Here is a 25,274-nt window from a genome sequence, read left to right as displayed (position 1 = left end):
GCCGCACTGTCGGAGGGTGAGTTCTGAGGGAGCACCGCACTGTCGTAGGGTCAGTGCTGAGCGAGCGCCGCACTGTCGGAGGGTGAGTTCTGAGCGAGCGCCGCACTGTCGGAGGGTGAGTTCTGAGGGAGCACCGCACTGTCGGAGGGTGAGTTCTGAGCGAGCGCCGCACTGTCAGAGGGTGAGTGCTGAGGGATAACTGTATGGCCCCTGGGGTCCGTCGTGCCCTCGGTACAATCGGCAGAATCAGCTTACCCCTGAGGGGAGAGGTTAATCCCACCATCCCCCACCCCCCCACGCCCCCATAACCCCCGGAAGGTTGACACCCCAATTGTGCTCGGCCGAGAATCGCCTTTCTCCAGGCCTCCTGCTGTCCCAACCTGCCGGAACCAGCACTCAACTGCAAATAGGCGCAGGACGTTGGCCACCATGATGGAGACGGAGCTGGCCGAGGCTCCGATCACTCCGATCACTCTGTCCGGTTTGGGAATGATGGGCGGCTCGCCGTTGGAGCAGCGGATGTCGGACGTGTCCTTCTGGATGAGGGCCTGGACGAAGGTCAGCGATTGCTCCAGGGCGTAGATGTCGCGCGAGCACGTGTCCAGTATCCGGGCCCCCAGGGTGATGTTGGGCAGGAGCTCGGGGTCGCTGTTGATCTGGTCCAGGGCGTACAGCATGGCTTCCATCCGGTGGACTCCCTTCTCCTTCTTGATGTCGCCGCACGGGATCCCGGCCGGCCCTTTGCCGTGGACAGGGAAGAGTCCGCCCAGGGTGATGTCCCCCTCGATCTTGATGGAGTGCGGCTGGGTCCCTGCTGGTGGCAGTCACACAGCAAGATGCCCAGGGGGGCCCCCAGGAGCCAGACCAGGACCACCCAGCGGTGCCCAAGGGGGAACGGGCGATGGTTCATTCTCCCTCTGGGCCACGCCTGTTCACGGCCAGATCGTAATGTGCCTGTAATGGCAAAACAGTCGAGAGAGAGAGAGAGAGGGAGGGAGGGAGAGAGAGAGCGAGGCAGAGGGAGAGAAAGAGGGAGAGACAGAGAAAGAGAGAGGGAGAGTTCAGACTCCCAAGTTCGGTAACATGTACATTTTTCAGCTCAGCTTAGTTAAGTTGGACAGATCCTCCCCCACCCTTCCCTTCAGTGGTGGGTGATGGGAGGAGGAGTACTGGGGTGGGAGGGTGGGGTGGGAGGGTGTCCCTGTACCTTACGGGGGTGGGAGTGTGGGGTGGGAGGGTGTCCCTGTACCTTACGGGGGTGGGAGGGTGGGGTGGGTGGGGTCCCTGTACCTTACGGGGGTGGGAGAGTGGGGTGGGAGGGTGTCCCTGTACCTTACGGGGGTGGGAGGGTGGGGTGGGAGGGTGTCCCTGTACCTTACGGGGGTGGGAGGGTGGGGTGGGAGGGTGTCCCTGTACCTTACGGGGGTGGGAGGGTGGGGTGGGAGGGTGTCCCTGTACCTTACGGGGTGGGAGGGTGGGGTGGGAGGGTGTCCCTGTACCTTACGGGGGTGGGAGGGTGGGGTGGGAGGGTGTCCCTGTACCTTACGGGGGTGGGAGGGTGTCCCTGTACCTTACGGGGGTGGGAGGGTGGGGTGGGTGGGTGTCCCTGTACCTTACGGGGGTGGGAGAGTGGGGTGGGAGGGTGTCCCTGTACCTTACGGGGGGGGGGGGGGGGGGGGGAGGGTGTCCCTGTACCTTACGGGGGTGGTGAGGGTGGGGTGGGAGGGTGTCCCTGTACCTTACGGGGGTGGGAGGGTGGGGTGGGAGGGTGTCCCTGTACCTTACGGGGTGGGAGGGTGGGGTGGGAGGGTGTCCCTGTACCTTACGGGGGGGGGGGGGGGGGGTGGGAGGGTGTCCCTGTACCTTACGGGGGTGGGAGGGTGTCCCTGTACCTTACGGGGGTGGGAGGGCTGGGGTGGGACGGTGTCCCTGTACCTTACGGGGGTGGGAGGGTGGGGTGGGAGGGTGTCCCTGTACCTTACGGGGTGGGAGGGTGGGGTGGGAGGGTGTCTCTGTACCTTACGGGGGGTGGGAGGGTGGGGTGGGAGGGTGTCCCTGTACCTACGGGGGGTGGGAGGGTGTCCCTGTACCTTACGGGGGTGGGAGGGTGGGGTGGGAGGGTGTCTCTGTACCTTACGGGGGTGGGAGGGTGGGGTGGGAGGGTGTCTCTGTACCTTACGGGGGTGGGAGGGTGGGGTGGGAGGGTGGGGCGGGAGGGTGTCCCTGTACCTTACGGGGGTGGGAGGGTGGGGTGGGAGGGTGTCTCTGTACCTTACGGGGGTGGGAGGGTGGGGTGGGAGGGTGTCTCTGTACCTTACGGGGGTGGGAGGGTGGGGTGGGAGGGTGGGGCGGGGAGGGTGTCCCTGTACCTTACGGGGGGGGGAGGGTGGGGTGGGAGGGTGTCCCTGTACCTTACGGGGTGGGAGGGTAGGGTGGGAGGGTGTCTCTGTACCTTACGGGGGTGGGAGGGTGGGGTGGGAGGGTGGGGCGGGAGGGTGTCCCTGTACCTTACGGGGGGTGGGAGGGTGGGGTGGGAGGGTGTCCCTGTACCTTACGGGGGTGGGAGGGTGGGGTGGGGACGGTGTCCCTGTACCTTACGGGGGTGGGAGGGTGGGGCGGGAGGGTGTCCCTGTACCTTACGTGCCTCTTTGCTGCGTTGTGACCATTCGCTGCCTTTGCCTTTAAGCGGGCGTTCGGTAACGTTGGTGCTTGGCCCCTGTGGGCTCTGAGTGAAGCTGCTAGTTCACTGACACACTCACTCACACTCACTCACACTCACACTCACACACTCACTCACAAACACACTCACTCACTCTCACACTCACACACTCACTTACACACACACACTCACACACACCCACTCACTCACTCACACTCACTCACACACAAACCCACTCTAACACTCACTCACTGACACTCGCTCACACACGCACTCACTCATCCTCACACTCACTCACACACACACTCACTCACCCACTCTCTCACACTCACTCACACACAAACTCACTCTAACACTCACTCATTCACATTCACTCACTCACACTCACACGCACACACACTCACACACACTCACACACTCATACACACCCACTCACTCACACTCACTCACACACACTCTCACTCACAAACACTCACTCACTCGCACACTGACTCACACACACACGCACACTCACTCACCCACTCTCTCACACTCACTCACACACAAACTCACTCTAACACTCACTCATTCACACTCACACTCACATGCACACACACTCACACTCACACACACTCACTCACACACATACACAGCCACTCACTCACACTCACTCACACACACTCTCACTCACAAACACTCACTCACTCACTCACTCACTCGCACACTGACTCACTCACACACTCACACACACTCACTCACACTCACTCAACTCTCACTCAGACACACTCACTCACTCACACACACAAACCTGCACACACACACACTGACAGACACCCACACACTCACTCACTCACACACTCACTCACTCACCCACACAAACTCACTCACACACACTTACTCACTCACACATTCACTCACACACTTACTCTCACACTCACACATGCACTCATACACACACTCACCCACACACACTCACTCTCATGCTCACTCACTCACACTCACTCACACACACATAATACACTCAGTCTCACACTCACACAATCACTCACTCACACTCTCACTCACACACTCACTCATTCACTCACACACACTTACACTCACACATGCACTCACAAACACACACTCACTCACACATACACACTCACACACTCACTCACACTCGGTCTCACACTCACACACTCACTCACACTCGGTCTCACACTCACACATTCACTCACACACTCACAGTCACTCACTCACAGTCACTCACTCAGACGCATTCACTCATTCACACACCCACTCACACACTCAAACATGCACAGACACTCACACAAACACAGTAACTCACTCAGCCACTCACACACACTCACATATTCACACAAACATTCACTCACTCACACACTTACTCCCAAACTCACACACGCACTCACACACACACTCACCCACACACACTCACTCTCATGCTCTCTCACTCACACTCACACACACACTCACCCACACACACTCACTCTCATGCTCTCTCACTCACACACTCACTCACACACTCTCACTCACACACTCACTCAACACTCACTCAGACCCATTCACTCACACACACTCGCGCACACACATTCACTCACACACACACTCAAACATGCACTCACACACACATACACTCATTCACACACTTACACACACAAACACGCATTCACACACTCACTCACACACTCACTCACTCACGCACCCATTCACACATGCACACACTCACTCACACACACACTTACATGCGCACTCACACACACTCACTCACACACTCACTCACTCACACACTCGCACATGCACTGACAAATACACACTCACTCAGACACACTCACTCATCACTCACACAACACTCGCACAAACACTAACTCACACATTCACACACACACTCACCACTCACACACGCAGCCACTCAAACACGCACACACACTCACACAAACACAGTAACTCACTCAGCCACTCACACACTCACTCACATATTCACACACACACTTACTCACACACTTGAAATGAAAAATGAAAATTGCTTATTGTCACGAGTAGGCTTTAATGAAGTTACTGTGAAAAAGCACCTAGTCGCCACAATCCGGCGTCTGTTCAGGGAGGCTGTTACGGGAATTGAACCGTGCTGCTGGCTGGCCTTGGTTTGCTTTCAAAGCCAGCTATTTAGCCCAGTGAGCTAAACAGCCCCTACACCCATACTCACTGACACACTCACTAATTCACACTAACTCTCACGCTCACTCACTCATACACTCACTCACACACTCACACACACACACACTCACACTCAAACTCACTCGCACACACACTCACACACACATAATACACTCAGTCTCACACTCACACACTCACTCACACTGTCACTCATACTGTCACTCACACACTCACTCATTCACTCACACACACACTCACACTCTCACACACACACACTCTTACTCACTCACACACTCACTCACACACACTCACTCACACACACACTCACATGCGCACTCACTCTTACTCTCACTCACACACACACACTCACTCAAACACTTACACACTCACACTCACTCATTCACTTACACTCACTCATACACCCAGACCCACTCAGACTCACACTCACATACTCTCACTCTCACACACACTCACACACACACTCACTCACTCACACACTCAGACCCACTCAGACTCACACTCACACACTCACTCACACACTCACTCACTCACACTCACACACGCGCACACTCGCTCACATACTCACTCACACTCTTACTCTCACTCACACACACACTCACTCAACACTCACTCAGACACACTCACTCACTCACACACTCAAACATTCACACGCACACTCACACAAACACCCACTCACTCACTCACTCACTCACTTACGGACTCACTCACACACACAAAATCACTCTAACACTCACTCACTCACACTCACACACACACACTCTCACACACACTCACTCACACACACACTCACTCACACACACCCACTCACTCACAGACACTCACTCACGCACAAACTCACACACACACTTACTCACTCACTCTTACACTCACACATACACTCACTCACTCTCACACTTACACACACACAGACACTCACTCACACACTCACTCTCACACACACACACTCACACACTCACACACACACTCACTCACACATACTCACTCACATACGCCCACTCACTCACACACATTCACTCACGCACAAACTCACTCACACACACTTACTCACTCATACACTCACTCACACACACATGCACTCACTCAAACACACTCACTCACACACACACTTACACACACATGCACTCACTCAAACACACTCACTCACACACACACTCACACACACACTCACTCACTCAAACACACTCGCTCACTCACATACTCAAACACGCACAAACACACTAACTCACTCACACACTCACACAAACACACTCACTCACACACACTCACACAGAAACACACACACTCACACACACACTGACTCACTCAGGCACACTCACTCACTCAGACACACTCACTCACATACACACACTCAAACACACTCACTCACTCAAATACACACACAGAAACACACACTTACACACACACTCGCATACACTCTCACACACACTCACTCACACACGCACTCACTCACTTACACTCTCACTCAAACATACACACTGACTCTAACACTCACTCACAATCACTCACTCTCACAGTCACACCCACACTCACACACTCACTCAGACACTCATTCACGCACACACTCACACTCACTCACTCACATACTAACTCACTCATGCACTCAAACACTCAGTCACTCACGCTCACTCACTCACACACACTCACACACACTCACTCACACACACTCACTCACACTCACTCACACACTAACTCACTCATACACTCACTCACACACTCACTCACTCACACACTCAAACACACACTCACTCACACATTTACTCACTCAAACATACTCACTCACACACACTCACTCACTCAAACACACACACACTAACTCACTCACTCATACACTCGCACACACTCACACACACTCACTCCCTCTCACACACACACACAGGCACTCACTCACACACTCACACTCACTCACGCACACACTCACTCACACACACACACACTCACACACTCACTCACACACTCACTCTCACACACACTCATTCACACACTTACTCACAGACTCACTCCCTCACACATTCACTCACACACTCACTCACTCACTCACACTCTCACTCACACACACACATGCACTCACTCAAACACACTCACTCACACACACACTCAGACACACACTCACTTACTCAAACACACTCGCTTACTCATACACTCAAACACGCACACACACACAAACACACTAACTCACACATACACACTCACTCTAACACTCACTCACACTCACTCACTCTCACAGTCACACACACACTCACACACTCACTCACTCACTCACTCACACCCTCACTCATGCACTCAAACACACACTCAGTCACTCACGCTCACTCACACACACACACTTACTCACACACTAACTCACTCATACACTCACTCACACACTCACTCACTCACACACTCAAACACACACTCACACACATTTACTCACTCAAACATACTCACACACACACACTCACACACATACTCACTCACTCAAACACACTCACTCACACACACAAACACACTAACTCACCCACACACACTCGCACAAACACACTTACTCACAGACAAACACACACACACACATACTCTCACACACACATATGCACAGACACTCACACACAAACACACACACTCACACTTAAAAAGTAGGACCTCAAAGGTAGTAATCTCAGGATTGCTACCAGTGCCACGGAACAGTCACAGTAGAAATGAAAGAAGAGTCAGAATGAATACGTGGCTTGAGAGATGGTGCAGGAGGGAGGGGTTCAGATTTTTGGGACATTGGAACCGGTTCTGGGGGCGGTGGTACCATTACAAACCGGATGGTCTACACCTGGGCAGGACTGGAACCAATGTCCTAGGGGGTGCTTTTGCTAACACTGTTGGGGAGGTTTTAAACTAATGTGGCAGGGGGATGGGAACCAGATTAGGAAGTTAGAGGTCAGTAAAGAAGCAGCAACTAAAGCCAGTAAAGTACGAGATAATAAACCCCATGTGACTAAGGGGCAGAGTAGACAGGGAAGAGATGATGAATGCAAAGGGACAGGTGGTCTGAGGTGCATTTGTTTTAATGCGAGAAGTGTAGCAGTTAAGGCAGATGAACTTAGGGCTTGGATCAGTACCTGGGAATATGATGTTATTGGTATTACTGAGACTTGGTTGAGGGAAGGGCAGGACTGGCAACTGAATATCCCAGGGTATAGATGCTTCAGGAGGGATAGAGAGGGAGGTAGAAGGGGTGGAGGAGTTGCATTACTCATCAGAGATGATATCACAGCTGTGATTAAGGAGTGCACGATGGAGGATTCGAGCACTGAGGCAATATGGGTGGAGCTAAGAAATAGGAAGGGTGCAGTAACATTGTTGGGACTTACTACAGGCCTCCCAAAAGCGAGCATGAAGTAGAGGTACAAATATGCAGACAGATTATCGAAAAATGTAGGAGCAATAGGGTGGTTGTGATGGGAGATTTTAACTTCCCCAACATTGAATGGGATTCGTGTAGTGTTGGAGGCGTAGATGGAGCAGAGTTTGTAAGGAGCATCCAGGAGAGTTTTTTAGAGCAGTATGTAAATAGTCCAACTCGGGAAGGGGCCATACTGGACCTGGTATTGGGGAATGATCCCGGCCAGGTGGTTGATGTTTCAGTCGGTGGTTACTTTGGGAATAGCGATCAGTGGGAAGAGTGGTCCGAAAGGAAGAGTACTAAATTGGGGAAAGGCAGAGTATAACAAAATTCGGCAGGAGCTAGGGAATGTGGATTGGGAGCAGCTGTTTAAGGGTAAATCCACATTTGAAATGTGGGAGTATTTTAAGGAAAGGTTGATTAGAGTGCAGGACAGACATGTCCCTGTGAAAATGAAAGATAGAAATGCCAAGATTAGGGAACCATGGATGACGGGTGAAATTGTGAGACTAGCTAAGATGAGAAAGGAAGCATATGTAAGATCGAGGCGACTCAAAACTGATGAAGCTTTGGAGGAATATCGGGAAAGTAGGACGAATCTCAAACGCGCAATAAAGAGGGCTAAAAGGGGTCATAGAACAGTACAGGCCCTTCGGCCCTCGATGTTGTGCCGAGCAATGATCACCCTACTCAAACCCACATATCCACCCTATACCCGTAACCCAACAACCCCCCCCCCAACCTTACTTTTTTTTAGGACACTACGGGCAATTTAGCATGGCCAATCCACCTAACCCGCACATCTTTGGACTGTGGGAGGAAACCGGAGCACCCGGAGGAAACCCACGCGCACACGGGGAGGACGTGCAGACTCCACACAGACAGTGACCCAGCCGGGAATCGAACCTGGGACCCTGGAGCTGTGAAGCATTTATGCTAACCACCATGCTACCATGCTGCCCGTATGCACGGTCATGAAATATCTTTGGCTAACAGGGTTAAGGAAAATTCCAAAGCTTTTTATTCGTATGGAAGGAGCAAGAGGGGAACTAAAGAAATGATTGGCCCACTCAAAGACAAAAGAGGGAATTTATGCGTGGACTCAGAGGAAATGGGTGAGATTCTTAATGAGTACTTTGCATCGGTATTCACAAAGGAGAGGGACAAGACGGATGTTGAGGCTAGGGATGGATGTTTAAATACTCTAGGTCAAGTTGTCATACGGAAAGGGGAGGTTTTGGGTATTCTAAAAGACATTAAGGTGGACAAGTCCCCAGGACCGGATGGGATCTATCCCAGGTTACTGAGGGAAGCAAGGGTCGAAATAGATGGGGCCTTAACAGATATCTTTGCAGCATCCTTGAGCATGGGTGAGGTCCCGGAGGACTGGAGAATTGCTAATGTTGTCCCTTTGTTTAAGAAGGGTAGCAGGGAAAATCCAGGGAATTATAGACCTGTGAGCTTGACGTCAGTGGTAGGCAAACTGTTGGAGAAGATACTGAGGGATAGGATCTATTAACATCTGGAAGAAAATAGACTTATCAGTGATAGGCAGCATGGTTTTGTGCAAGGAAGGTCATGTCTTACAAACCTAATAGAATTCTTTGAGGAAGTGACAAAGTTAATTGATGAGGGAAGGGCTGTAGATGTCATATACATGGACTTCAGTAAGGCGTTTGATAAGGTTTCCCATGGCAGGTTGATGGCAAAAGTGAAGTCGTATGGGGTTCAGGGTGTACTAGCTAGATGGATAAAGAACTGGCTGGGCAACAGGAGACAGAGAGTAGTGGTGGAAGGGAGTGTCTCAAAATGGAGAAGGGTGACTAGTGGTGTTCCACAGGGATCCGTGCTCGGACCACTTGTTTGTGATTTACATAAATGACCTGGAGGAAGGTATAGGTGGTCTGATTAGCAAGTTTGCAGATGATACTAAGATTGGTGGAGTTGCAGATAGCGAGGACGACTGTCAGAGAATACAACAAAATATAGATAGATTGGAGAGTTGGGCAGAGAAATGGCAGATGGAGTTCAATCCAGGCAAATGTGAAGTGATGCATTTTGGAAGATCAAATTCAAGAGCGGACTATAGGGTCAATGGAAGGGTCCTGTGGAAAATTGATGTGCAGAGAGATCTGGGAGTTCAGGTCCATTGTACCCTGAATGTGGCAACGCAGGTTGATAGAGTGGTCAAGAAGGCATACAGCATGCTTGCCTTCATCGGACGGGGTATTGAGTACAAGTGTAGGCAGGTCATGTTACAGTTAGAACATAGAACATAGAACAACACAGCGCAGTACAGGCCCTTCGGCCCTCGATGTTGCACCGACATGGAAAAAAACTAAAGGCCATCTAACCTACACTATGCCCTTATCATCCATATGCTTATCCAATAAACTTTTAAATGCCCTCAATGTTGGCGAGTTCACTACTGTTGCAGGTAGGGCATTCCACGGCCTCACCACTCTTTGCGTAAAAAACCCACCTCTGACCACTGTCCTATATCTATTACCCCTCAATTTAAGGCTATGTCCCCTCGTGCTAGCCACCTCCATCTGCGGGAGAAGGCTCTCGCTATCCACCCTATCTAACCCTCTGATCATTTTGTATGCCTCTATTAAGTCACCTCTTAACCTTCTTCTCTCTAACGAAAACAACCTCAGGTCCATTAGCTTTTCCTCATAAGATTTTCCCTCCATACCAGGCAACATCCTGGTAAATCTCCTCTGCACCCGTTCTAAAGCTTCCATGTCCTTCCTATAATGAGGCGACCAGAACTGTACGCAATACTCCAAATGCGGCCGTACTAGAGTTTTGTACAACTGCAACATGACCTCATGGCTCCGGAACTCAAACCCTCTACCAATAAAGGCCAACACACCATAGGCCTTCTTCACAACCCTATCAACCTGGGTGGTAACTTTCAGGGATCTATGTACATGGACACCGAGATCCCTCTGCTCATCCACACTACCAAGAATTTTACCATTAGCCAAATATTCCGCATTCCTGTTATTCTTTCCAAAGTGAATCACCTCACACTTCTCCACATTAAACTCCATTTGCCACCTCTCAGCCCAGCTCTGCAGCTTATCTATGTCCCTCTGTAACCTGCAACATCCTTCTGCACTGTCTACAACTCCACCGTTGTATAGGACTTTGGTTAGGCCACATTTGGAATACTGCGTGCAGTTCTGGTCGTCACATTACCAGAAGGATGTGGATGCTTTAGAGAGGGTGCAGAGGAGGTTCACCAGGATGTTGCCTGGTATGGAGGGTGCTAGCTAGGAAGAAAGGTTGAGTAGATTAGGATTGTTTTCATTGGAAGGACGGAGGTTGAGGGGGGACCTGATTGAGGTCTACAAAATTATGAGAGGTATGGACAGGGTGGATAGCAACAAGCTTTTTCCAAGAGTGGGTGTGTCAGTTACAAGGGGTCACGATTTTAAGGTGAGAGGGGGAAAGTTTAAGGGAGATGTGTGTGGAATGTTTTTTACACAGAGGGTGGTGGGTGCCTGGAACGCTTTACCAGCGGAGGTGGTAGAGGCGGGCACAATAGCATCATTTAAGAGGCATCTAGACAGGTATCTGAACGGGCGGCAACAGAGGGAAGTAGACCTTGGAAAATAGGAGACAGGTTTAGATAAAGGATCTGGATCGGTGCAGCCTGGGAGGGCCGAAGGGCCTGTTCCTGTGCTGTAATTTTCTTTGTTCTTTGTTCACACACACTCAAACAAACCCTCTCACTCACACACAAACACACACACACACTCACTCAGGCACACTCACTCACACACTCACTCACTCAGACACACTGACTCACGCACTCACTTACACACTTACTCACACACACTCACTCACATACACACACTCAAACAGTCACTCACTCAAATACACACACAGAAACACACACTTACACACACACTCGCATACACTCTCACACACACACTCATACAATCTCACTCACACACTCCCTCAATCACACACACTCCCACACACTCACATATGAATACACAAATACACACTCACATTTACACACATACTCACATACACTCTCACACTCACTCAAAGTCAATCACTCACCCACTCACACACACACACATTCACAAACTCACACTCACCAAGGTGCTCACTCACTGACTCATCCACACTCACTGACTCACACACACACACACTCAGTCTCACACACACACACACAGTCACGCGCACATAGACTCACACACACACACTCACGCACACATTCACATTCACACACAGACACATGCTCACAGACACACACACACACACTCATACACACACTCATGCACACACACATTCAGCCACAGATACACACACACACTCACGCACACACTTTCTCCAATGCAGCAGTATCCAGGCTCATGGCACCGTGGCTGGCTCTGCTGTACGGAAGGGCGGGAAAAAGAGTGGAAGGGCTATAATTGGGTATAATTGGCTATAACAAACTTTCCACACACATCTCCCTTGGGGCAGCAGGGTAGCATGGTGGTTAGCATAAATGCTTCACAGCTCCAGGGTCCCAGGTTCGATTCCCGGCTGGGTCACTGTCTGTGCGGAGTCTGCACGTCCTTCCCGTGTGTGCGTGGGTTTCCTCCGGGTGCTCCGGTTTCCTCCCACAGTCCAAAGATGTGTGGGTTAGGTGGATTGGCCATGCTAAATTGCCCGTAGTGTCCTAATAAAAGTAAGGTTAAGGGGGGGGTTGTTGGGTTACGGGTATAGGGTGGATACGTGGGTTTGAGTAGGGTGATCATGGCTCAGCCCTCAACATTGAGGGCTGAAAGGCCTGTTCTGTGCTGTACTGTTCTATAATCATAGGGGATTAAATTGTAAGGGGAGTAGATAGGCGGGTCTGTGGTCAAAAACTAGACTCCCGACTGGTAAGTTGCCTCCCAGGTGCACGGGTCAGGGATGTCTCAGATCGGCTGCAGATCATTCTGAAAGGGAGGATGAACAGCCAGTTGTCATGGTGCATGTAGGCACCAATGATACAGGTAAAAAACGGGATGAGGTCTGAGAAGCAGAATTTAGGGAGTTGGGAGCCAAGTTACCTCAGAGGTAGTAATCTCAGGATTGCTACCAGTGCCACGTGGTAGTCAGAGTAGAAATGAAAGAATAGGCAGGATGAATGCGAGCATTGAGAGATGGTGGAGGAGGGAGGGGTTCAGATTTTTGGGACATTGGGTCCGGCTCTGGGGGAGGTGGGACAACACCTGGGTCTACACCAAGGCCGGACTGGAATCAATGTCCTTGGGGGTGCCTTTGCTAACGCTGTTGGGGAGGATTTAAACTAATGTGGCAGGGGGATGGGACCCAAATGAGGAGGTTAGTGGACAGTAAGGAGGTAGTAACTAAAGTCTGTAAGGAACTAGATCATGAAGTCAGCGTGGCTAAGGGGAAGAGTAGGCAAGGAGCAGATGATAAACTCAAAGGGACCGGTGGTCTGAGGTGCATTTGTTTTAATGCAAGAAGTGTAGTAGGTAAGGCTGATGAACTTAGGGCTTAGATTAGTATTGCTATTACTGAGACTTGATTGAGGGAAGGGCATGATTGGCAACTAAATATCCCAGGATATCGATGCTTCTGGCAGGATAGAGAGGGAGGTAAAAGGGGTGGAGGAGTTGCATTACTGTCAGAGAGGATATCACAGCTGTGCTGGAGGAGGGCACTATGGAGGACTCGAGCAGTGAGGCGATATGGGCAGAGCTCAGAAATAGGAAGGGTGCGGTAACAATGTTGGGGCTGTATTACAGACCTCCCAACCGTGAGTGTGAGATAGAGGTGCAAATATGGAAACAGATTATGGAAAGATGTAGGAGAAACAGGGAGGCGGTGATAGGAGATTTTAATTTTCCCAACATTGACTGGGATGCACTTAGTGTCAGAGGTCTAGCTGAAGCAGAATTTGTAAGGAGCATCCAGGAGGGTTTTTTTAGAGCAGTATGTAAATAGTCAAACTCGGGAAGGGGCCATACTGGACCTGGTGTTGGGGAATGATCCCGACCAGGTGGTTGATGTTTCAGTCAGGGATTACTTTAGGAATAGTGATCACAATTCCGTAAGTTTTAGAATACTCATGGACAAAGACGAGAATGGTCCTAAAGGAAGAGTGGCTTCAGATTTTCGGCGGGAGCAGTGGCCAGGGGTCTGTTGGGTAGGTAAGTTTCCCTATTTAAAAACTTACCTTGCAGGAGAAACGGCATTGTTAGTACCTGTATATAAGTTGGGCAGTTGCTAAACCTGAGACACTACCCTTGTAGTGTCCCCCACCCTTCCACCTCCTCTAACCTAAGGGGTTGAGTGAATATCAGGTAAGCTCTTCCTTTCTTTTTCTTGTTTGTATCTAGAGAGGATGGCAGGGAAGGTAGTACAATGCTCCTCCTGCAGAATGTTTGAGGTGAGGGACGCCGTCAGTGTCCCTGCTGATTTCATCTGTGGGAAGTGCACCAATCTCCAGTTCCTCAAAAACCGCGTTAGGGAACTGGAGCTGGAGTTGGATGAACTTCAGATCATTCGGGAGGCAGAGGGGGTCATAGATAGAAGCTTCAGGGATGTAGTTACTCCGAAGAATAAAGATAGATGGGTGACGGTGAGAGGGGCTGGGGGGAAGCAGTCAGTACAGGGATCCCCTGTGGTCGTTCCCCTTAGTAACAAGTATACCGCTTTGGATACTGTTGGGGGGGGGGACTTACCAGGGGTAAGCCATGGGGTACAGGTCTCTGGCACAGAGTCTGTCCCTGTTGCTCAGAAGGGAAGGGGGGAGAGGAGTAGAGCATTCGTCTTTGGAAACTCCATAGTTAGGGGGATAGATAGGAGATTCTGTGGGAACGAGAGAGACACGCGGTTGGTGTGTTGCCTCCCAGGTGCCAGGGTCCGCGATGTCTCGGATCATGTTTTCAGGATCCTCAAGGGGGAAGGGGAGCAGCCCCAACCGTGGTCCACTTAGGTACCAACGACATAGGTAGGAAAATGGATAGGGATGTAAGGCAGGAATTCAGGGAGCTGGGGTGAGAACTTAGATCCAGAACAGAGATATTATCTCTGGATTGTTACCCGTGCCACGTGCTAGCGAGTCGAGGAATAAGGAGAGAGCAGTTGAACACGTGGCGACAGGGATGGTGCAGGAGGGAGGGTTTCAGATACCTGGTAATTGGGGCTCATTCTGGGGTAGGTGGGACCTCTACAAACAGGATGGTCTACACCTGTGTTGGGAACCTGAATTGTAGCTCCAGTATACAGGAGCTGAGAGTAGTGAGGTCATGAGTAAGGTTTCAAGGTTGCAGGAGTGTACCGGCAGGAAGGAAGGTGGTTTAAAGTATGTCTACTTCAACACCAGGAGCATCCGGAATAAGGTGGGTTGGTACCTGGGACTTCGATGTTGTGGCCATTTCGGAGGCATGGCTAGAGCAGGGACAGGAATGGTTGTTGCAGGTGCTTGGGTTTAGATATTTCAGTAAGCTCAGGGAAGGTGGTAAGAGAGGGGGAGGGGTGGCATTGTTAGTCAAGGACAGTATTACGGTGGCAGAAAGGGCGTTTGATGAGGACTACTGAGGTAGTATGGGCTAAGGTTAGAAACAGGAAAGGAGAGGTCACCCTGTTGGGAGTTTTCTATAGGCCTCCGAAAAGTTCCAGAGATATAGAGGAAAGGATTGCAAAGGTGATTCAGGATAGGAGCAAAAGTAACAGGGTAGTTATTACGGGGGACTTTAACTTTCCAAATATTGACTGGAAACGCTATAGTTCGAGTACTTTAGATGGGTCTGTTTTTGTCCAATGTGTGAAAGAGGATTTCCTGATGCAGTATGTAGATAGGCCAACAAGAGGCGAGACCACATTGGATTTGGTACTGGGTAATGAACCAGGACAGGTGTTAGATTTGGAGGTAGGTGAGCACTTTGGTGATAGTGACCACAATTCGGTTACGTTTACTTTAGCGATGGAAAGGGATAGGTATATACCGCAGGGCAAGAGTTATAGCTGGGAGAAAGGCAATTATGATGCGATGAGGCAAGACTTAGGATGCATAGGAAGGGGAAGGAAACTGCAGGGGATGGGCACAATTGAAATGTGGAGCATGTTCAAGGAACAGCTACTGCGTGTCCTTGATAAGTATGTACCTGTCAGCAGGGAGGAAGTGGTCGAGCGAGGGAACCGTGGTTTACTAAAGTAGTTGAATCACTTGTCAAGAGGAAGAAGGAGGCTTATGTAAAGATGAGACGTGAAGGTTCAGTTAGGGCGCTTGAGAGTTACAAGTTAGCTAGGAAGGACCTAAAGCAAGGGCTAAGAAGGGCCAGGAGGGGACATGAGAAGTCTTTGGCAGGTAGGATAAAGGATAACCCTAAAGCTTTCTATAGATATGTCAGGAATAAAAGAATGACTAGGGTAAAAGTAGGGCCAGTTAAGGACAGTAGTGGGAAGTCGTGCCTCACAAACCGTATTGAGTTCTTTGAGAAGGTGACCAAACAGGTGGACGAGGGTAAAGCAGTTGATGTGGTGCATATGGATTTCAGTGAAGTGTTTGATAAGGTTCCCCATGGGAGGCTATTGCAGAAAATACAGAGGTATGGGATTCAGGGTGATTTAGCAGTTTGGATCAGAAATTGGCTAGCTGGAAGAAGACAAAGGGTGGTGGTTGATGGGAAATGTTCAGCCTGGAGTTCAGTTAGTAGTGGTGTACCACAAGGATCTGTTTTGGGGCCACTGCTGTTTGTCATTTTTATAAATGACCTGGAGGAGGGCGTAGAAGGATGGGTGACACTAAAGTCGGTGGAGTTGTGGACAGTGCAGAAGGATGTTGCAAGTTACAGAGATGGGCTGAGAGGTGGCAAATGGAGTTTAATGGAGGAAAGTGTGAGGTGATTCATTTTGGAAGGACTACCAGGAACATAGAGAAATACAACACAGAACAGGCCCTTCGGCCCACGATGTAGTGCTGAAGTTTTGTCCCAGGTTAACCATAGATTATCATAGAATTTTGGACACTAAGGGCAATTTATCATGGCCAATCCACCCAACTTGCACATCGTTGGACTGTGGGAGGAAACCGGAGCACCCGGAGGAAACCCACGCATGGGGAGGATGTGCAGACCCCGCACAGACAGTGACCCAAGCCGGAATCGAACCTGGGACCCTGGAGCTGTGAAGCAATTGTGCTATCCACAATGCTACCGTGCTGCCCTTAAGAACAAATTAATCTACACTCCATTGTTCTACCATAATCCATGTACCTATCCAATAGCCGCTTGAAGGTCCTTAATGTTTCCGACTCAACTACTTCCACAGGCAGTGCATTCCATGCCCCCACTACTCTCTGGGTAAAGAACCTACCTCTGACATCCCCCCTATATCTTCCACCATTTACCTTAAATTTATGTCCCCTTGTAATGGATTGGGGAAGACAGAGTAATGGGCTAATGGTAATATTCTTGGTAGTGTGGATGAGCAGAGAGACCTCGGAGTCCATGTACATAGATCCCTGAAAGTTGCCACTCAGGTTGAGAGTGTTGTTAAGAAAACATACGGTGTGTTAGCTTTTATTGGTAGAGGGATTGAGTTTCGGAGCCATGAGGTCATGTTGCAGCTGTACAAAACTCTGGTGCGGCCGCATTTGGAGTATTGCGTGCAGTTCTGGTTGCCGCATTATAGGAAGGATGTGGAAGCATTGGAAAGGGTTCAGAGGAGATTTACCAGAATGTTGCCTGGTATGGAGGGAAGATCTTATGAGGAAAGGCTGAGGGACTTGAGGCTGTTTTTGTTAGAGAGAAGAAGGTTAAGAGGTGACTTAATTGAGGCATACAAGATGATCAGAGGATTAGATAGGGTGGACAGTGAGAGCCTTTTTCCTCGGATGGTGATGTCTGGCAGGAGGGGACATAGCTTTAAATTGAGGGGAGATAGATATAGGACAGATGTCAGAGGTAGGTTCTTTACTCAGAGAGTAGTAAGGGCGTGGAATGCCCTGCCTGCAACAGTAGTGGACTGGCCAACATTAAGGGCATTCAAATGGTCATTGGATAGACATATGGATGATAAGGGAATAGTGTAGATGGCTTTAGAGGGGTTTCACAGGTCGGCGCAACATCGAGGGCCGAAGGGCCCGTACTGTGCTGTAATGTTCTATGTTCTAAATTGGGGGAAGGCCAACTATACCAAAATTCAGCAGGAGCGAGCGGAATGTGGATTGGGAGCAGCTGTTTGAAGGTAAATCCACATTTGATATGTGGGAGGCTTTTAAAGAGAGTGCAGGACAGACATGAGGGATAGAAATGGCAATATTAGGGAACCATGGATGACAGGTGAAATTGTGAGTCTAGCTAAGAGGAAAAAGGAAGCATACATAAGGTCTAGGCGACTGAAGAAAGGTTTGGAAAAATATCGGGAATGTAGGACCGATCTGAAACGAGGAATCCAGAGTGCTAAAAGGGGTCATGAAATATCTTTAGCAAACAGTGTTAAGGAAAATCCCAAAGCCTTTTATTCATATATAAGAAGCAAGAGGGTAACTAGAGAAAGGGTTGGCCCACTCAAGGACAAAGGAGGAAAGTTATGCGTAGAGTCAGAGGAAACGGGTGAGGTTCTTAATGAGTATTTTGCATCAGTATTGACCGAGGAGAGGGACATGACGGATGTTGAGGTGAGGGATAGATGTTTGATTACTCTCGGTCAAGTCGGGATAAGGAGGGAGGATGTGTTGGGTATTCTAAAAGGCATTAATGTGGACAAGTCCCCAGGTCCGGATGGGACCTATCCCAGGTTACTGAGGGAAGTGAGAGAGGAAATAGCTGGGGCCTTAACAGACATCTTTGCAGCATCCTTGAACACTGGTGAGGTACCGGAGGACTGGAGAATTGCTAATGTCCCCTTGTTTAAGAAGGGTAGCAGGGATAATCCAGGTAATTATAGACCGGTGAGCCTGACATCAGTGGTAGGGAAGCTGCTGGAGAAGATACTGAGGGATAGGATCTATTCCCATTTGGAAGAAAATGGGCTTATCGGTGATAGGCAACGTGGTTTTGTGCAGGGAAGGTCATGTCTTTCCAACTTAGTAGAATTATTTGAGGAAGTGACAAAATTGATTGATGAGGGAAGGGCTGTAGATGTCATATACATGGACTTCAGTAAGGCATTTGATAAGGTTCCCCATGGTAGGGTGATGGAGAAAGTGAAGTGTCATGGGGTCCAGGGTGTACTAGCTAGATGGATAAAGAACTGGCTGGGCAACAGGAGACAGAGAGTAGTGGTGGAAGGGAGTTTCTCAAAATGGAGAACCGTGACCAGTGATGTTCCACAGGGATCCGTGCTGGGACCACTGTTGTTTGTGATATACATAAATGATCTGGAGGAAGGTATAGGTGGTCTGATTAGCAAATTTGCAGGTGACACTAAGATTGGTGGAGTAGCAGATAGTGAAGGGGACTGTCAGAGAATACAGTAGAATATAGGCAGATGGAGTTCAATCCAGGCAAATGTGAGGTGATGCATTTTGGAAGATCAAATTCAAGAGCGGACTATAGGGTCAATGGAAGGGTCCTGTGGAAAATTGATGTACAGAGAGATCTGGGAGTTCAGGACCATTGTACCCTGAAGGTGGCAACGCAGGTTGATAGAGTGGTCAAGAAGGCATACAGCATGCTTGCCTTCATCGGACGGGGTATAGAGTACAAGAGTTGGCAGGTCATGTTACAGTTGTATAAGACTTTGGTTCGGCCACATTTGGAATACTGCGTGCAGTTCTGGTCGCCACATTACCAGAGGGATGTGGATGCCTTGGAGAGGGTGCAGAGGAGGTTCACCAGGATGTTGCCTGGTATGGAGGGGGCTAGCTATGAAGAAAGGTTGAGTAGATTAGGATTGTTTTCATTGGAAAGACGGAGGTTGAGGGGGGACCTGATTGAGGTCTACAAAATTATGAGAGGTACGGACAGGGTGGATAGCAACAAGCTTTTTCCCAGAGTGGGGGTGTCAATTACAAGGGGTCACGATTTCAAGGTGAGAGGGGGAAAGTTTAAGGGAGATGTGTGTGGAAAGTTCTTTACGCAGAGGGTGGTGGGTGCCTGGAACGCATTGCGGCGGAGGTGGTAGAGGCGGGTACGATAGCATCATTTAAGATGTATCTGGACAGATACATGAATGGGCAGGGAGCAGAGGGATACAGATCCTTAGAAAATAGGCGACAGATTTAGATAAAGGATCTGGATCTGCGCAGGCTGGGAGGGCCGAAGGGCCTGTTCCTGTGCTGTAATTTTTCTTTGTTCTTTGTTTTCTCATTCACACGCACACACACGCACACACACACACTCACACACACATATAAACTCACACACACTCACACACACTTACAACACACACAGAGGCACAGAATCACGCATATACACACGCACACACTCACAGACACACACTCTCATTCACACACACACACACACTCACACACCGACACACACTCTCATTCACACACACACACACACACGCATACACACACTCTCATTCACACACACACTCACAAACCCACACACACACACATATAAACTCACACACACTCACACACACTTACAACACACACACAGATGCACAGAATCACGCATATACACACGCACACACACTCACAGACACACACAGATGCTCACACACACTCAGCCCCACACACACTCACACACACACACACACACAGCCCCACACACACACACACTCAGCCCCACACACTCAGCCCCACACACACACACACTCAGCCCCACACACACACACACACTCAGCCCCACACACACACACACACACTCAGCCCCACACACTCAGCCCCACACACACACACACTCAGCCCCACACACACACACACTCATACATGCTCACGCACACTCACGCGCGCACACACACTCACGCATACACACATTCACACACACTCACACAGCCACACTCACACGTACACACAGTCACACTCACACACAGTCACACACACACTCACACAGCCACACTCACACACACACACACTCATACATGCTCACGCACACTCGCACGCGCACACACACTCACGCATACACACATTCACACACACTCACACACACACTCACACAGCCACACTCACACATACACACACTCACACACACACTCACACAGTCACACTCACACACATTCACACACACACTCACACAGCCATACTCACACATACACACACTCACACACACACTCACACAGCCACACTCACACGTACACACAGTCACACACAGTCACACACACACTCACTCACATACACACACACTCGGGGAGATGCTCCAGCCCCCCCAGCAGAGTGTTTCACAGAGAAGGGATGTATCACCGTGTTCGCTGCTTCTTCCGCTGTCAATGTGAATTCTGGTTCAGGCATCGGCACTCGTCCGGGAGACCTGCCGGGACCCCCCCCCCCCCCCACACCACTCCCCAGTGAGTGATATCCCACTCTGGGGTCACCAAATGCCACCCCCTTCATTCTCCCCCCCCCCCCCCCCCCCGCCAACCCAAACCCCCTTCATGGCTCCCCCTTCTCCAAGCTGCGCCCCTCGACAGTGCCATCCTGGTCTTGCCACAGTGGCCAGGCTCCTCCCCTGTCCCTGACCACCTAGGCCCCATTGACCTCCAGGCCCTCCCAACCCACCCCACCCCTGCCGGGTGGCTCCATCTGCTCCCCATAGCTGGAGACCCATCGTGATTCCTGCCATCCGCGCGCTGAGCCGAGGAGGGGGGGCGGGGGGGGGGGGGGGGGGGAATCCCGGGATGAGGGAAACTCCGGCTTGGAACCGGCTGAGTCTATTTAGATTCCCCATCAAACAAATCAGTTATAAAAGGATATTAATTTCACCAGCCTCTCGCTGGGGAGACCCGCGGAGAGTGGGGTGCGGAGGAGGGGGGGGGGGGGGGGGGGGGGTTCTCTCCCCAGTTTCCGTGCCCCGGGAACGTTCCCAGATCCCGGCTGAAAGTTGGGGTTTCTTTGGGCGAGAGGGCGGTTCCCAGTGGCTTCGAACCGACATCCGCCGACAAAACGCAAAACTGTCCGGCCGTCGCAACTGCATTGACGAAAGCTTAAAATGGCGGCCACTCACGCGGGGAACGGCGTCGGATGGCGAGAGTGCTGGTCCTCAGACACAGCAGGATCCTGCTCCGCCGGGTCGGTCACTCCGAGCCGCTGGCTCCTGAAGTCTACTCTCCAGGAAGGGGGCAGTTTAAATCAACGCCGATCCCAGCAATTCCCATCCGGGAAGGTGGCCAGGGGGGCAGGGCACGGAGAATCCCGGAGAATACTGACAGGTGGCCTGGGGAAAGACAGAGATATCGAGGGAGGGAGGGAGGGAGGGAGAAAGAGAGATTGGGAGAGAGGGAGAGAAAGAGATGGAAAGGAAGGAGAGTGAGAGGTCGACAAAGAGGAGCGAGAGAGAGAGAGGGGGAAAGAAGGAGAGGGAGCGAGTGGGAAGAGCGGGAGAGTGAGAGAGATTGAGAAAATGGGAGCGAGGGAGGGAGAGAGAGAGAGGGAAAGGGAGGGGGAGAGAGAGCGGGAAAGTGGAGAGAGGGAGAGAGCCAGGGAACGAGTGAGAGAGTGGGAGAGAGGAGCAAGATAGAGTGAGAGGGAGGGAGAGGAGGAGAAAGGGAGAGAGAGGGTGAGAGGGAAAGGGATGGAAAGAGAGAAAGAGGAGACAGAGGTGGAGAAGAAGGGAGGCAGAGAGAGAAAGAAAGAAACAGAGCGGGTGACAGAGAGGGAGTGAAAGATGGACTGTTGACAGAATGAGAGTCAGGCAGACAGGAAGAATGAGTTGGAGTTGAGAGAGGAAGATGTGGAAAAATAGAGTGACAGATAGAAATTGACTGAAGGATCAGAATGGGAGAGAGAGAGAGACTGAGAGGGGGAGTGAGCGAGAGAGGGATGGAGAAAGTCAGAGAGAGGCAGTGAGAGAGGGAGAGACGAAGAGAGAGAGAGAGAGTGAGAGATAGAGAGGCGGAGAGAGAGAGAGAGAGAGAGAGAGACAGAGAGAGAGGGAGTGAGCGAGAGGGAGGGATGGAGAGAGTCAGAGAGAGACAGAGAGGGTGAGAAGGAGAGACAGAGAGAGAGGGAACGAGAGTCAGAGAGAGACAGAGAGAGAGGGAGTGAGAGGGAGAGACAGAGAGAGAGGGAAAGAGTCAGAGAGGGAGTGAGAGATGGAGAGACAGAGTCAGAGAGGGGGGGAATGAGGGTCAGGGAGAGAGAGAAAGCGAGAGAGAGAGAGAGACAGGTAGAAAGAGAGGGACAGAGTAAAAGAGACAGAGAAAGTGAGTTAGAAAGGGAACGAGGGAGAGGAAGAGAGAATCCTTTTCCTTTTCCAATGGAGAAAATAATTGTTGAAACGAAACTTTTTCCCTCAGAAGCGATGTTGCTGGTCGAGCAGATATCTGGAGCGTGATGGCGAGTTCCTTTCAAGCGTGAGAGCGAATGGAACGTTAGAGAGAGAGAGAGAGAGAGAGAGACTCAGTGTGTTAAATCCTTTAAAAGCTTTGTCAGTGTGCTGATGGAATGGGCTGCAGTTGTAGATTAACGCTCTCCTCTAACCCCCCAGTGCTGACGTGCCAGAGACCAGTCCCACAATGAAATGGCAGGAGCTGACTGGAGCAGGAAGAAAGGGTATCCTCCGGAGCCCCTGGGGCTGCTGCTTGCTAATGGAGCTGTGTCTTGTGCTCCTGTCATTCTGATCGACTGAGCGAGCTCCTCACTCCAACCAGCCCAGGGCAGCTGCTGTCTTCACAGGTTTGAACAGACACAGAGCTAAAAAGTGACAGCTCCCAATTAGAGAGCACGGCGGGGAGCCTGGGAATACCAGAGTGACTGTGACATTCCCAGAGTGACCCAGAGTGACCAGAGCGCTCTCAGAGTGACCCAGAGTGACCCCGGTTCTGCCACAGTGACCAGAGCGCTCGCAGAGTGACCCAGAGTGACCAGAGCGCTCTCAGAGTGACCCAGAGTGACTGTGACATTCCCAGAGTGACCCAGAGTGACCAGAGTGTTCTCAGAGTGACCCAGAGTGACCCCGGTTCTGCCACAGTGACCAGAGCGCTCTCAGAGTGACCCAGAGTGACCAGAGCGCTCTCAGAGTGACCCAGAGTGACTGTGACATTCCCAGAGTCACCCAGAGTGACCAGAGCGTTCTCAGAGTGACCCAGAGTGACCCCGGTTCTGCCACAGTGACCAGAGCACTCTCAGAGTGACCCAGAGTGACCAGAGCACTCTCAGAGTGACCCAGAGTGACCGCCACTCTCCCAGTGTGACCAGAGCACTCTCAGAGTGACCAGAACACTCAGAGTGACCCAGAGTGACTGCCACTCTCCCAGAGTGACCAGAGTGCTCTCAGAGTGACCCAGAGTGACTGCCACTCTCCGAGAGTGACCAGAGCGCTCTCTGAGTGACCCAGAGTGACCAGAGCACTCTCAGAGTGACCCAGAGTGACTGCCACTCTCCCAGAGTGACCAGAGTGCTCTCAGAGTGACCCAGAGTGACCAGAGCACTCTCAGAGTGACCCAGAGTGACTGCCACTCTCCCAGAGTGACCAGAGTGCTCTCAGAGTGACCCAGAGTGACTGCCACTCTCCGAGAGTGACCAGAGCGCTCTCTGAGTGACCCAGAGTGACCGTCACATTCCCAGAGTGACCAGAGCACTCTCAGAGTGACCCAGAGTGACCCCCACTCTCCCAGAGTGACCAGAGCACTCTCAGAGTGACCAGAGCGATCTCAGAGTGACCCAGAGTTACCGCCACTCTCCCAGTGGCCAGAGTGCTCTCAGAGTGACCCAGAGTGACTGCCACTCTCCGAGAGTGACCAGAGCGCTCTCAGAGTGACCCCGAGTGACCACCACTCTCCCAGAGTGACCAGAGCACTCTCAGAGTGACCCAGAGTGACCGCCACTCTCACAGAGTGACCCAGAGTGCTCCCAGAGTGACCGAGAGTGACCCAGAGTGCTCCCAGAGTGACCCAGAGTGACCTCCAGTCTCCCAGAGTGACCAGACTGCTCTCAGGGTGACCCAGAGTGACCACCACTCTCCCAGAGTGAACAGAGCACTCACAGAGTGACCCAGAGTGACCGTCACTCTCCGAAAG

At 51.1% G+C, this 25,274-nt stretch overlaps 1 protein-coding gene across 2 annotated transcripts in view; it reads right to left on the bottom strand.

The window, feature by feature from the left end:
- The window catches only part of LOC119955806 (metabotropic glutamate receptor 6-like), a 104,868-nt gene extending 82,326 nt beyond the window's left edge, over positions 1–22,542 (bottom strand). Inside the window, exons 1-2 of one of the 2 annotated variants that reach the window (XM_038782396.1) lie at positions 22,262–22,542; positions 402–954 (exon numbers count right to left, since the gene is read on the bottom strand). In XM_038782396.1, the coding sequence (XP_038638324.1) occupies positions 402–686 (285 nt within the window). In that variant the 5' untranslated portion in view covers positions 687–954; positions 22,262–22,542. The remainder of the gene's footprint in view (positions 1–401; positions 955–22,261) is intronic. The other variant, XM_038782395.1, reaches the window with a different exon arrangement.
- Positions 22,543–25,274: the final 2,732 nt, after the last annotated feature.

This window comes from Scyliorhinus canicula, chromosome 21 (assembly GCF_902713615.1).
Source record: "Scyliorhinus canicula chromosome 21, sScyCan1.1, whole genome shotgun sequence".
NCBI classification, from domain to species: Eukaryota; Metazoa; Chordata; class Chondrichthyes; order Carcharhiniformes; family Scyliorhinidae; genus Scyliorhinus; species Scyliorhinus canicula.
This window is presented reverse-complemented; position numbering and strand designations above follow the sequence as displayed.